This window comes from Xiphophorus couchianus, chromosome 21 (genome assembly GCF_001444195.1).
Source record: "Xiphophorus couchianus chromosome 21, X_couchianus-1.0, whole genome shotgun sequence".
Taxonomy (NCBI): Eukaryota; Metazoa; Chordata; class Actinopteri; order Cyprinodontiformes; family Poeciliidae; genus Xiphophorus; species Xiphophorus couchianus.
The window spans coordinates 18,387,999-18,403,089 of NC_040248.1; the positions used below are offsets into that span (position 1 = coordinate 18,387,999).

General features: G+C 41.6%; 2 protein-coding genes across 3 annotated transcripts in view; one reads left to right on the plus strand and one right to left on the minus strand.

The window, feature by feature from the left end:
• prkdc (protein kinase, DNA-activated, catalytic subunit) overlaps positions 1–4,492 on the plus strand; it is a 41,314-nt gene extending 36,822 nt beyond the window's left edge. Inside the window, exons 80-86 of the mRNA XM_028005624.1 lie at positions 89–181; positions 907–984; positions 1,097–1,168; positions 1,250–1,451; positions 1,534–1,722; positions 2,091–2,230; positions 4,004–4,492. Of these exons, the coding sequence (XP_027861425.1) occupies positions 89–181; positions 907–984; positions 1,097–1,168; positions 1,250–1,451; positions 1,534–1,722; positions 2,091–2,230; positions 4,004–4,208 (979 nt within the window). The 3' untranslated portion in view covers positions 4,209–4,492. The remainder of the gene's footprint in view (positions 1–88; positions 182–906; positions 985–1,096; positions 1,169–1,249; positions 1,452–1,533; positions 1,723–2,090; positions 2,231–4,003) is intronic.
• Positions 4,493–5,853: 1,361 nt separating this feature from the next.
• garem (GRB2 associated, regulator of MAPK1) lies at positions 5,854–14,982 on the minus strand. Of its 2 annotated transcripts, none has more exons than XM_028005627.1 (6): positions 14,606–14,982; positions 13,927–14,067; positions 13,040–13,170; positions 10,385–11,581; positions 9,658–9,812; positions 5,854–9,572 (listed from the first exon to the last, which is right to left on the minus strand). In XM_028005627.1, the coding sequence occupies exons 1-6, from the start codon at positions 14,745–14,747 to the stop codon at positions 8,732–8,734; spliced, it is 2,607 nt and encodes an 868-aa protein (XP_027861428.1). In that variant the 5' UTR covers positions 14,748–14,982; the 3' UTR covers positions 5,854–8,731. The 2 variants fall into 2 exon arrangements, with proteins under 2 accessions (XP_027861428.1, XP_027861427.1); XM_028005626.1 differs by having other exon boundaries at positions 5,854–9,575.
• Positions 14,983–15,091: the final 109 nt, after the last annotated feature.

The window sequence follows — 15,091 nt, forward strand, 5'->3', positions numbered from 1 at the left end:
GGTAGAACGCAATCAATCAACGTCCTTCCTGAGGCAACATATTTGCCTCCTACTGTAAAAGAACTGTAAGGTTTTATTTCCTTTCCAGAATTGGTCTGATTGAGTGGATGGAAAATACGTGCACGCTAAAAGAGTTCCTGGAGAACACAATGACGGGAGACGAGCAGCAAAAGGTCCAAAGGTACAGTGTGTGTAGCATTACCAACATGAATAATTAGCTTTTCATCTTCGGGCTCTTTATATGTATCTGTATCTATATGTATATGTATCTGAAACGTCACTCAGATACATGGAAAGCTAATTAGTTTATTAAATAAATCAGGTCTTATTCAAGTATTACCGCACACTGTTTGTAATGCTTTTAGAGAAGCCAACAATTAATTGGCTTACAGTTAATTATCGAATAATGCTTTATTAGATTAAAATTAGTTCTAATTGATTAACTAATAAAGTTCTCTTTTTAGTGCTGCAGTTTGGCGACTGATCAGCAGAGGTCAGGTCATAAGTGGAGCCAGTTGATACAGAAATAAAGATGGCAGGGCCATACCGGAACCGAAAGAAAAACGGTCCAAACGGAGTCCAGTGTGTGAAATACACGCACTGGAGAAGCGTCTTAAGTTTCACCTTAATATCGTTCATTCGACCAAGATTCACGATGAAGCCGAATCAACTTCTCAACCAAAACTTACTGATATTCTATGAAGGCGAGGATGTGATGACAGAATAGCAGGGGCATATCGGAGGAAAATTGCAACGTGAAAATGTTGCAATCTTATGTTCTCAAAAGATGGTCAGCCCTTCTGATACAAGAGAAAACGACTTTAGACTAAGTCATTAATCGATAACTTGCTTATCTCAACGTGTTACTTATCTCCGAATACCATCAGCTGCTTCCTTCTGTTTCAGGTGTGCTGAAATCTATCATAAATGGCTCTCCACCTTTGGTGAAGCTCCTTCCATCAGCCTGTACGGACTGTCGTACAGGTAGGTTGGTTGAAGATTGCGTGTGCTTCTGGGGCTCACATGGGAAAGTGTCTCCGTTGTATCAAGTGTGAAATTTTAATCCCACTTTTTCATCCGTGTTTCTCTTTACAAGGAAAGCAAAGCGTGACAACGCAGTGGGAAATTTCCTCAAAGTCCTGCAGCACGTGCCCAGCGATCTGCTTAAGTACGTCAGAAACTTCGCGACGGATGTAGCGATTGGCGTTGGCCTGTTTAGAGATCGTTTGGTCTTGTGTTTTATGTTTAGGAGAGCTTTCCTGAAGATGTGCAACGGCCCCGAGGCGTTCCTCTCGCTGCGGTCCCACTTCATCACCTCCCACGCTCTGCTGTGCGTGAGCCACTGGGTTCTCGGCATCGGAGACCGCCACCGTTCCAACTTCATGATCAACATGGAAACCGGTGGTATGATCGGCATCGACTTCGGCCATGCGTTTGGCTCGGCCACACAGGTACGCCCGATGACGTCAAACGTAAAGACAGCGTAAAGGTAGGACTCTAGGTCTGAATGTGGAATGTTGCGTTTACTTCCAGTTCCTCGCGGTGCCGGAGCTCATGCCCTTCCGGCTGACTCAGCAGTTTGTGAATCTGATCCAGCCGTTGAAGGAGTCCGGTTTGATCCAGAGCACCATGGTCCACTCCCTGCGAGCCTTCAGGGCTGAACCGGACCTGCTGCTCAACACCATGGATGTGTTTGTGAAGGAACCCTCACTGGACTGGAAGGTAACCAAGACACCTGCTGAGGTTTCCATTAATAACACTACTGTGACAGAGATACCCTCAACTGAAAGTTAGTTATTTTCTCTTCTCTTCTGTTGCGTTTTGTTGTTCTTTCTTCCATTCCGTTATGATTTTGGATGTTAAAATTATGATTGACCTCAGTAATCTGCTTTCCTGCAGTACAGGATACTAACATGACACATAGGTCAACCTTAAATATAACCTCTTCTATCCTTTTCTAAAATAGATGTTCATTCTGGCGTTAAAAAGACAAAATCTTAATATGTCTGAATTAGTTTAAATGAAAAACTCTTTATTTTCAAAGTACAATAAAAAAGTTTTTTTTGTTTGTCTCCTTTGGTTTTATGCAGAACTTTGAAATGAAACAGCTGAAGAAAGGAGGAACATGGACCCAGAGCGTAAATACCAAAGAAATCAACTGGTTTCCTCTGCAGAAGGTGAACTTCGCCAGAAGGAAACTAGAGGGCGCTAATCCAGCCACAATAACCAGGTACTTTCAAATCGTTGTGTGTTTTATGGGATTTACTCTGATCTTAAGGAGTTCATATTGAAGGCCAAGTACACTTTATAATGTAGTTTTTTATTAAATTTTTCCATTATGAGTACATCAGTTGCTATTTGAATGCCCTTCTACTGACTGACCTGCAACATTTCCTTCAGGTGGTAGATGTATAGAGTTTGGCACAAAAAAAAAAGATTCTCGCCTCTTAACGTTCTCCAAATTTTGACAAACACAAACCTCTGTGTAAATAGAAGGTCGTTCTTACTCTGCTGACAAAGTGAAGGATATTTGGCTTTCGGGTGAAATTTCAGGATGACCTGAAGATGCACCAGAACCCTAACAGGCGAACTTAAGGCGACCTTCTCTAAACCTTTGAAAGCACATGTCCACCTGTTCAGTGCTTCAGTACCTTTTGCTCAAGTTGCTGTTCTCTAACAAGGAACTTAGCAGTAAAATTCACATCAGGTGTTTGATCCATCCACCTGAAAGCTGATTCATCAACCTATCTATGTGTGATTGGTTTAGTTGATTTTAAAAAAATTTTTTGGGTATGGTATTTTTTTTATTTAAACACAAACTATTTGGGTGTTTTGCAATTATGAAGGCCACAAGTTGAAACGTGTTGATCGGTCAATGAAGGTGGTTCTTGGTGCTCCAAGTGTCATTGGAGTCTTTACCTTAGAATCTCTTAGCTGATTTGTGAATCAACCATCAGTGTCCTGGTTCAATCAGAATTGATATTTAACCAGTCATCCTCCTCATGCTGTTCATAATTTGACATCATGAGACCAAGTTGACGACTTATAACAGATCAACAGTAGCCAAACCTTTACGGGTCTTTAAACAGGAAGTTCTCAGACGGAAGTGGCCACTGAGCTCAGAGTGACATCAGAAGGTTGTAGCAAGACTGGAATAGTCACAGAACGGTTTAGAAGTGAAGGCCCTTTAGTTACATCCCACACTGATGGCCACTTCGCTGTGAGCAGAACCCTGTGGTAACGGATGATGAATGCCATTCAACTCCTGGCCCGTTTAAGGGAGGTGAGAGGCACCCAAGTGTCACATCAGACCCTTTGAAACCTTAAACATTTTCATGATCTGCTTGCTAAATAACCTGCAAGGTAACTGACCACACCACCAGGCACAGGCTTCACCGTCTTGCTTGGGTAAGGAAGTGTTTACACCAGACAAGGGACCAGAGGGCATCAGTGATGTTATGATGGAAAGTCGATTCGTGCCAAGCAGAAATAATGGCCGCCAACGATGATGGAGACATCAAGGACAGCACTGTTTGTTCAACAAGGGTGGCATGCCATGCCCAGGCTGAAGCCTGGGTTATTGTGAACAGCGCTAGCTGTCGTTGTCAAGCTGGACTTGATGCTCAAGGGCACATGATTATGGAGGTAATGACATCTTTTGTTGTGGCATATCCACCGGTGTTGTTGACTTCTTTGAGTTGAGGAAAACCACCGTTGCTTGCTTCTATTTAGATGCCCTACATTCATAATTGTATCGTGAACTTTTTACATTCTCCATAAATTTCTACTGAAAGCCAAATATCCCAAACTTTTTGTGAGTTCTGTACATGGTTTATAAAATCTCTTCCCAATGCTTGGTGGAAAGAATAGTTGTCCCACAATCTAGGGCAAGGCCACTCTTCTTGCAGAGAACATTTTTTTTTATACACAGCTACTACAAAGACTGTTAACTATAACCCTGTAAACATATTATTTGTGTCCCGTGATGTGTTTATTTCATCAGCGAGGAGCTGAAGCTGGGCTTTGAAAAGGATCTCGCCTTCCAAGGAATGCAGGCGGTGGCTTTGGGATCTGAGGAGCACAACGTCCGGGCGAAGCTTCCAGCCGCGGGCCTGTCTGTGGAGCAGCAGGTGGACTGCCTGCTGGACCAGGCCATGGACCCAAATGTGCTTGGCAGAGTTTATGCGGGATGGGAGCCATGGATCTGATGTGAATTTATAATAATTATTGTGGATGAAGGCAAATGGAAAAAGTAATTACTGGGAAAGAAATTCTTGGAAATTGGAAGGGTGTTAAATGTGAAGGAGAACAGGCATGTTTGTAAGGTTTAGCATTTTGAAACGGACATGTTGAATTGTTATTATTGTGTCTTTTATAGAAATGGATTAATTGCTGCATTTTAATGGGAATGAAGGTCAAATGTAACACTGGAGTTGTAATACTGTAAGATCGTGGTAGGCATCCTGGATTTCAATAAAATGTTCCAAAGTCATCAGTGCGCAAAGTTGTTTATAAAACAAACAACTCTTATGACATTTGAAGCTGTGGCTCCACAAGAAAGCAGAACTGTTGACACACTCGTTCCTGGTAAGCCTCCGACGTGATCTGCAACAGAAACATGAAACACACCTGAGGGGAGAAAGTTATTTTCTGTTTTATCAGACAAAAAAAAAATGGAATAATAGTTTGGGCCAGATCAGGGGCCTCGTGCATAAAAGAGTGCGCAGTTTTCACACTAGAACTTGGCGTGCGGAAAAATGTTGAAAAGAGCAGCGCACAAAAATAATCGGATGCATAAAGCCGTGCGCACGCACGCCCTGTCGCCACCCATAAATAAATATGTAAATTAGTATAAATACCCGGAAGTCTGCCACCACCTGAAGCAATAACAATAGCAATCTAAACTCTTAATAAACCATCAACATTTCCCAGATGATCAATATGATCAATTGCTCCCTCTGAATCCTTCCATTGGCGATGTTCTCCATCAGAGCCAAAGCGATCCACAATTACGCAGCTCAACTTCGCGCAGCTGCTTGAATACGTGTGATTATACACACTTTGATCACCTTAAAAATAATCAAACCTGTCTGGAGTTAGTCTGCTGATCCAATCCTGTTTTCTTTTTCAGTCAGAATGAAATGACCCCATAGATGCGTTTCATGCGCTTCGGCGCACATGAGACTTTATGAGACTCAAAAAAAAACCCTGAGAAAAAGTACTATTTACATCGAAGTAAATTTTTCCACATACTTTTATTTTTTTCTTTATTTTGTGTGCGTGTAATGTTATTGTCTGAGGATAAATGCGGTTCAGTTTCATCGTTTGCGTTTAAACAATAAAATATTAAAACCATGAACCGCACCTTTCCACGCCAGCGAAAAAGGGTGCGTATATTTACGCAAACTTTGACGCAAAGTTAATTTTTATACATGCCGACTTGTGCATAAAATGTGGCGCCGCACATTTTTTTTGTGCGCTTTATGCGTGAGGCACCAGGTCATTTATCGGATTTGACTGAGAAATGCTTTGGGATGCGGTATCGGACATCGTTTTTGTGCCGCGCTCTTGTTCCTTCTTCTCTTTAAAGAGCCTGCGTTATTATACTAGACATTAACACCCATATAGGAAAATGTTAAAAAAAAAAAAAAAACACGATCAAAGCTTATTAATAATTTCCTTTAATGTACATGTAGTGTGACTGATTCTTTCAGGGGTTTTGCCCCCCAATGAACAAAAATTATTTCAGTCAGAAAAAAAAAAAAAAAAGAACCCACATCTTACAGTTACCAACAAGAATTCACACAAAATCTCAGTAAAAATAATTGCAACATTAGTAATTATTTACTTAAAAAAAAAAAGATCTATACATTGAAAAAAAAAATTTAAAAATCAAGTAAAAGATGTAACAACCCATGGCAATAAGTGTCTCAGAGGGGATTGGGGGTCCTGACTCGATGCTGAGCTGGTCTGCATATTTACAGCGTTGCAAAAGTATTCACACCTCTAAAACGTTTTCACACTTTTAACGTGGCAGCCACAAATCGTATGTTGGACCAACACAAAGTACAATTAAAAGGGAAATGTTTTTGGGAGGGTTTTGGCGTTTCTTTCTTTTCTTTTCAAACAATTTTACAAAAAAAGTACGCTGAAAAATGAGGCATGTATTTGTAAATTACTCGCCATCACTCTTCAAAAATACACTGGAGATGCGACAAGCATCTCATGCGGCATGAATACTTTAGCAAAGCGCCGTAGCACCGCGTTCACAAGCAAACCTGAAAACTGACGCACACAAGTATTTCATAAAAGCAGATCATTCTGAGTTTTAGCTTCAGTGCCCCTCAGAGTTTTAGGAAAAAGGAGGTGGGGAGGGGTGGAGGTGGTAAAATACAACATCGGCTCCCGTTGAGGTCTGTCGACATCCTCTTGAGAAAAACTGGCGAAACATAGAGCCAGAATTAAAACTGCTAAACCTCTTTTTAAGGGCTTTTCGGTTAAGGCGCTGAGAGACTCTTTGCATTAGAGGACACTTTGGAACAAACAACAGTGACAAGAAAACAGACAGACGTACCATTGAAAGAAAACCCAAAAAAAAAAAAAACATGTAGTGCATTTACTCGCAAAAAAAAAAGACACTTCAATACGCTTAAAATCGACTGCATTATTAAAGTATAATCTGCCAAAGTGCGTGATGCATAATTTATCCTTGATGAACAGCGTCGTGCCTCACCTCCATGTTCGCTTTGGAGTTGGGACAGAATTTCACTCGCTTTACGTCGGCGGAACTCGTTACAACCTTAGAACTGCATCGAACGGAAACAAGATTTGCATAATAAAAGATTCGTGCGTTTCCCGTTTCCGAAAGCAAAGTGAGGCTGGGTTTAAACAAATGAGCTTCTCAAACCAAGAATGAACCACGATTCTTGCATGTAATACTTTTCTGTGAAGGATGCTCTTGTTCATTTCGCATTTATTCACACGTTTGTTTCATTGTAACTTAATGCCACGGCTTTTTCGAACAAACCCGAACTCCACTACAGTACCGAAAAAAGCTAAAAAGGATGAGCTTAAAAATCTCCCTGTATTTTAGGCATGGAGTAAAAAAAAAAAAATTTTAAAAAACTACTGCCGCAGACCGCCGCTAAAACCGAGTTACAAAGTATCAAATAAAACAGGCAACACAATAACATTAACATAAATGTTTGGGGTTTTTTTTATGTTGCGACTTGCACAGTAACTTAGTTTTTTTTTTTTTTTGATCCCTGTCCTTACGAAACAAATACCACACACACCTAAATACTATTATTAGTGCTTCTCCAACAAAATATTAAAGAGACAGTTCAGGATTTCTGAAGTGAGGTTCTGTGGTGTAAGCAGTTAATATCCTACCCGGAGTGGATTAACTCCTTTGTTGTCTTCATTTAGCTTAAAATCTGATTAGTTGGATGTGGAGGCTGGAGCTTCGATGCTTGTTCAAGAGAATAAATATTGTAAAATCTCTTTTGTTTTTGTTTTGTTTTTTGTAGCAGATAAATTTCAAAAGGACTTTCTGACAACAAAAAATCTTTGCAGCTACATCGCTCTCAAAAACAGGTAGTGAGGACCATATATGGATAATGACAATGGGCAGAAAAGTGAGCAGTCTGCATAGATGAGCAATGTAGAAAAAAATGGGTGAGCTAGGATAGCCGCGGCTGCTCGTTTGTGAGCATAAAGTTTTTTTTCATCTTCGGAAATTTCTTTTTTACATTTTGTGTCTAAAATTTAAGTACCGGTAATAAAAAAAATAAATAAACAATTATCTTATGTATATAGAAGGCCGTAGAGAGCACAACTTCTGTAAAAAAAATTAAAGACTGGCTCGATTTCTAGTATGAAATAACTTTCAAGGGATGCAACATGGGTAACACCAACATTAGTATTCTTGTTAACTAGCTTAACATGACATATTAACATGGATTGACTTTTTCTTTTTATTGGAGCTGTTTAAAGATTTTAGTCCGCTTTGGTCTCAGCTCCTCTCGAGCTAGCCATTAGCTCTTGACTCGGCGACCAACTAAACTGGAATTGCGTTGCATTTACTTTTTTTTATGTACACTGCCGTTTTGAATAAAATAAGACTGAACTGAAAATTTGAAATAAAATGATACTAAATGAAGACACAGAGAAAGTTGGCTATTGCAGGTAAGATAAAAAGCTTTTCTTATATTGCAACAAAACTGCTTGAAAAATCATGAACTTTCCCTATAATTAATGAATAGTGTATTTTTGGATTTAGTTTTTAAAAAAAGCATTGTTTATTTAAAAAAAATTACTATTGACGCTACGTTTTAGACACACATGTAGTTTGTGCTCTTAAAAATCTTAATAGCTTAAGATTCTAGCATCCTATAGTTCTTCACATTTGTTTTTGTTTGTATTTCATTTGACTCAAATAAAAACAACATTTTTTTGTCATAAATAATTAGCGGGTCGTGGATGGAAACACACTAGGGTTCTGACATAAATATATGCCTTGTAATGAAAGTGCCAATTTGTTTCACTCAGTTAAAGTCGCAGACAGTCTGAGGGTTTACAGGAACGACAAAAACCCCGGTACGTAGCGATGGAAATAAGTTCAACATATCAAAGAAAAATCCCAAGCCTGCTTGCGGCTTGCTGTGCATAGCGTGTATACTTGAAGGCATTATGTTCTCAGCTTCACAACCAGATTTAGTGTTTCATACCGTTATATCTTGGGTCTCCACCCGTTTATGAACTGCATGAGTTTCTTCACCTGCAGCTTGCTTAGGCGGAAGTCTTCGGACAAAATCTCCTCGGTGAGCTGCAGGAGGAGATTCCCGTCGATCTTCTCGGACACAAAAAGGGAGACTATGTCGTTGGGCAGGCCGATGAACTTCAGACACTTGGACACCTCTTCGATGGAGATGCCGGACAAGTTCAAAGGCGGCTGCCACTGCGCGGCGGGAGAGACAGAGGGACAGTTTAGAGTTGCAGAGCTGGGACTAATCTCATTGGTGCCCGGCTCGGTTTGAACGGCGGCCTGCTGCGACTCGTCGCAGACGGACTCCGTCAGGAAATCTGGGCACTTCTTGATGGCGTTGGATTTAGGTGTTCTTGGTGGTAAAATGGGGCAGGATAAGCTCTGCTTAGTGTTCGATTCTTCTATTGGCGTGTTCCGGTACATTTCCGAGTTGCAGCTTGAAGATTTAGTGCAGATCTGGTCAGTGGGGCCTTTCTGCAAGCTGAACTCCGCGCGGCGGCGTGCCAGCTCTCGGCCGTCGTAGTCATCCAGACTGATTGCGCAGGTTTTCGAGGAACTCGGGGTCCTCTTTCTGGGGTAGCTGAAGTAGCTCCGGCAGCTCGCAGGCACGAACTCGTCCATGCAGTGAGCGTCCCCTCCGATAAAGTTGTTGGGCCAAGACAGACGGGACGACACGCCGTCCAACGGCGGGCCTCCGCTGGGCGAAGTGGCTCTTTTCTCCATAGTGCTGGCGTTACCCCAGCTGCAGGGGTAGCAGACGTGACTTTGCTCTTGTAGCTCGGCTCCCTCTTGCTCAGTTGCTCCACTGCTAATGAAAAATGACAAGACTCATTTGCCAAATAATTCTATTAGATCTCCAGCCCCCCTCCTAGAATGCTTCTGATTCTTACATGTTATGGAGACCAGATGAATAATAGGAAAGCGTTGGACTTGGCGACCGAGTGTCCTGCTGGCGGGGCTTCGACGGGATGGGCACCGACGGTAGCTGCTTTATACTTCTGGGAGGAATGGGTGGAGCGTTCAGAAGACGACATTCCTCCTTCACCTAAAAGGATGTTGGATTCATTTGAAAACAGTCAGAAGGTTCCAAGTTTTATATTTGAAAACTTTCTGTAGTAATGCAAGCGCCAATAGTTGGTTGGAGCTAAAGGCCGAGCGATAATGGAAGAATAGTAATTAGAGGTTGAAAAAGACTATCAACCTACGATGATATGGTTTAGATTAAGGTATATTTGTGAATTAGACCGGTTTAGTCAAAGTCCAGACATAAATGCAATTAAGGATTTTTGGTAAGACTCAAAAATGACTGTTCAAAGATACGATGGGTTATCTGTAGAAGTCCAAAGCTGGTAGAGACACCAGAAACACAACAAGTGCCTGAACATTTTCCTTCCACTTCACATCAATAAACTACTTTGTGTTGTGCTGTAACATAAAATCCCAATAATGATGTTGACCTTGAAGTAAAAATTCTCAAGAATTCTACATTCATCGATTAAAGAAAGAAAAAAAAAACCCTAAGCATGAAGACACTGTAGAGTCAAACTCTCAACAGAAGCAGTTTGACTTTGTTTGACTCGAAAGACAGAGTGTATCAAAGAATGGCGTTCTACTCACAGCTTCAGACTTTGGTGGGACGGGTGGCGGAGTAAGTGGAATGTCCAAACTGGTTCTGGCACCAATAGGACATGTGACTGGATACAGCGCGGCTGTTGTTGCACAGTCGTCGTTGGCGACTTGTACGCCTTCACCTGAGGAAGGCTTTGGACTCTGCCTTTTCAGGTGATCCAACCACAACTCCTCATAGGGAACGTCCAACTTGCTGAGACTTGCATGTTGGCTCGTGAAGTCCGACAGCTCAGGGAACAGGTGCTCGTTCTCTCCGAATTCTGAATGGCCGCCGTCGGAAGGCGGGAGAGCCCAGTCTCCGCACAGCGTCATACACCCCTGCAAGTTGACTTCGCTGTTCCCGTGCAGGTTGCTGCCGTACACACACACCGAGAGTCGGTGGAAAGACTGCGTGAGCTCGTCTCTGGCGTACGTCAACGAGCTGGGCACCTGCTTGTGGCCGGGACACCCGTTGGAGCTGCCGCTTCCGCTGCTCCCTCCGCAGCTGCCGTTCCCGCTGCTTTTTTTCGGGCTACTGCCGTCTTCATTCCAGTCGGCCCGCACGTCTCGGACGGCCCGAGAGTAGTCGTCGATGTCGAACTGCTCCTGGCAGAAGGAAAACCAGCGGTGCACCATGGTCTCCAGCCACAGCTCTCCCTGCAGCAGCTCTTCCGGGACGATGAATCTCGGCATGGCCATGTGGAAGGGGAAGTGGGTGGGGATGATCTTGTTGCTCCGCAGGACGCAGCACACCACCACCGTCTTGGTCTGGATGTTGACCAGCTTGTAGCGGTGGCCCTCGCGGATGAGGTGGAGGTCGTGCTGGTTGCGGGGCGGCGTGCCAGGCACGACCACGTTGACCGGGAGTCGGGTTTTCTCCACGATGTTCCGGATGGTGTGCTCGCCGTACTGCATCTGCAGCTCCAGCGGGCTGCAGGTGCTGAACCGGCCCTTGCACTGAAAGGGCAGGCTGATGCTCTCGTTGGTGCGGTGGTTCATGCAAATCAAGCAGGGCATCTTCCCGCGGCCGATTTTGCTGATGGAGTTGAGCTTGCCGATCTTCTTGAAAATGGTGTTGAGCCTCGACTTTTCTTTAGAGCTCTTGGCGTAAAGGATCTCCGCCTGACCCATTAAAGTCAGTTCGTCACCAGTACTTAGTGTTATGTTGTAAACTTCTGTGTCTTCATTACACTCCCCTGAAGCCATCTGTGAACAAAAGGTAATGAATGTGAAATTTGCACCGATGCACGCTCATCTTTGGGACATCTTTCCCAAATGTTTAGGTAGCTTGTAGATAAATGCGGCATTTTCAGGCATCTGGAAATTGGATCCAAAGACAAACCAGACGTATCTGCATCTCAGCTTTTTTCTTTTTGGATACCTGGTCAATTGATTTAGTTTTTTTTTTTTCAGGATATCACACACGGAATCATCGTGTCTGAGGTGATGTCTTAAAATATATCCACAGCAGCAGCTTCCTTTTAACTCCTATGCAGCAAATTACCCTTACACCGTAGTGGCATCATCATCTGGCATTTAAGGGCATAGTAATCTTTCCTAGAAAAATATCTCCATAATTATTCTGCCATTGTCATAATTCTTCTACCAACAGAAGTCCAGTTCTTATTGTTTCCTGGAGTTATGACTGACTGTAGTTCATAGAACTGCTCAAATGACTTTTTATAATATAAAGCTTTTCTATTGTTGAGGTGACAATCTAAACAGTTCACAGGCACAAACTGGTCCAGTCAACATTCCTAAAATGTAATTAGTTAAACCTATGTGTTTATCTGTAGTGCTTGCTATTATAAAGACATCCGGTAGAAACCGGTTGAGTGTCAAAATAGTTTGGCTTTTTTTACTTTAACCTTAAAAAACAAGTAAATAAAACACTAAATAATGGCGTGAGAATTAAGTACTTGGACTAAAAAGCCCGTTGTGCATTGTCACGAATGCCGATGGGATGATTTTGTCTCGTCAGACACTCCTTTTATTGCTGGAGTTAAGGCAAGCATAAAAACAGCTCTGAGAGGAAATGCTGTCCTTTGTAGTGCTCCATAGTTAAGGAGGAAGTCATCAAAGACAAGATAAACAAAAGGCTGTAAAACGTTCCAAGACAGCAAATTTTCCCATCATGCTGTCATTACACTTGAGATTCTTTTTATTGAGAGCGATAATAAAAAGAATTTGAAGTCCCTCCTCGACCAGCCATTGCTGCACACAGCCAGTCAGCTGTCTTAAAGAGCAACAAAAGGGAAAAAATAATTTGTCCGTTTGGAAATATAGTAATTGAAAAAATAAACAAACATCTCCCCAACAGCATTTCTATTGGCAACCTAAGCAGATAGCCTGATAAGCATCCACAAATTACAACTACTACATTTTTATTACATTAAAAATCCTTAATTTGCTGAATAAATAAATGGTGCCAGTATGACCAGGATCATCTCTGACAGCTCTTTAAAAGTTTTCTTTCTGATAGTTTTTTTTAAATTATTTGTACTTCTGATTTTACTCGTTGCTATATTCTCACAAACACAGTTACCACAAATTCTCTCTACACATTATGATAGATTATTGAGGAGATATCGTCCTACTCACCTTTCCTACTGAACCTGGCCTAAAGCAGCTTTAATCAACGTCCATTTAACGGGTTGAATGTACCTTAACATTGAAAGTGATCTCCTCCATGACGTACACCCTTTCAGGGAACGCTTTGGCCACCTCCTCCACACTGTTGAAGTACTGCACAGGCTCCTTGACATCTCTGTCCTGCTCCAGCAGCTTAAACTGACCTGGAGTTGGGCAAAAACAAACAAAGGAATATAACAAAAAAAAGGTCAGCTCAGGCGTCAACAGTATTCCCCAAGTGGTGAACAGTCGACCGTACTGTCGATTCCAGAAATTATCCTTCACTTTGATGGATTTTCAAAATACAAACTGCTACAGCCTGGTGCTTGGAGAGAGACAAAGGTGGAGGAAGAAAGACAAATTACACAGAGCTGCCAGTCATTTTATAGCCTCGTTAGAGTTACATTTACCTTCACAATTCATCAAAAATACTTATCAATAGCAATAAAACAAAAATATTTCAAATTACAATCGTCATTGCAGTGTCAGTGTGTGGAGAAAAAAAATGCTATTCCACAGGACGGCTTAGATGAAATATTTGGTAGAATAATACATTTAAAAATAAATACCACTGTGTTCAATTACTATAAATGACCAGCAGGATGGACGTTTCTGACCATTGAGGGACAAATTGACATATATTAACTAACAAAACCATCAAAGAGTTGTGGGGATATCATTATGATGGAAAATATAGAAAATGTTGGTTAATCACAACGATTTCATCACCACATCAACAAAAAAATCTTAATTGCATTATTTCCTAATATTTTTCGGTCCCATTTTGAGGATATGGGTGCAAATTGTTTTTAAATAGTTATGAAATGGAAGCCGATTGGGACAAAATTCTCATATGTGGGTTACAAACTGAACTAGTAAACTGATATAGAGAAATGATACAAAGATGCTTGTTGCTGTACCTTCATAATGAACAGGGATCTCTATCTTGGGCCCAATCACGTAGTGTCCCTCCTCCAGACTGTGAGCAGTAATAGTTGTCCACTGACGGCAGGAATGGATCAAGAGGTAGTCATTGTCTCGAAGCCCTTCAACTGACTGACCTGCACAAGTTATGAAGTGGCAAATATGTTCAAAAAAATTTGAAATGTGCACAAAGGCTAAATGATTTGTGCTGATAAGACCCGGGATGCTGTGAAACACAGGTCATGACAGCAGACATACTTTCAAACGGTTTACTTTTTGCGCAAAAAAAACTTATTTCCGCTGACATTACATGCTGCATCTACATTAAAATTACATTTCCGAGCGGCCTGTGGCGCTTAAAAAACATAATTTCTAAACTTTTTCCTGCATTGTGTAGCTTCAACACAAACGAATTGGTTTTCATTCTTCGCATAAACGCAGTGACACCACTTCAGAGTGCGTTTTTATTGTTCACATTTACATTACCTTCTTCAGACCAACATGGTGTGACCTGCCAGGCAGATGCACCATTTGCGTCCTACCACAGAAAATCTCTAAAAATGTATTTTAAACAACTAAGTCCAGCTTTAATCATAAACCACAAGACTGAATTTTCTGCTCACCAACGCAGAGATAAATAGCTTGAGAAGCGAGTACAGTCACAATGTTACTCACCGTTATCCAGTTTGGCAATCTGGGGCAGCTTATATGTACTGACCAGCTGGTCTAAAGGTAGGGACGTCGTGCTCCATGTAACATCTTTTAAATTGTTGTACAACATTGTTCCAAGGTCCATTTTGCTACAACTAGCTTCCATTAGCCAACTGTGGAGTTAGCTGTGTGTAAACACGGCTACGAAGGGCTTCTCTGCGCCAAATACAACAAAGATACCGCTTTTCTTACATTAAAGTGTCATATATCAAATAACATGACGCGTTTTGTCTGTTGCATGTTTCCCTTTTTTTCTGCGTGCCTAAGTATCATAAGGGTTCGTTGTCCGAAAAAGTAGCAGAGCCATGTTTGTTTAGCTAGCGACGGCTAACGGAAACTCGTACTAGGCCTTTCAAAACAAGAGCGTTGTTTATTTAGAGCCTAATGAGTAACGTTATTTATAAAAAAAAATTAAATGTATTTACATACATTACAATATCTAGCAAACAA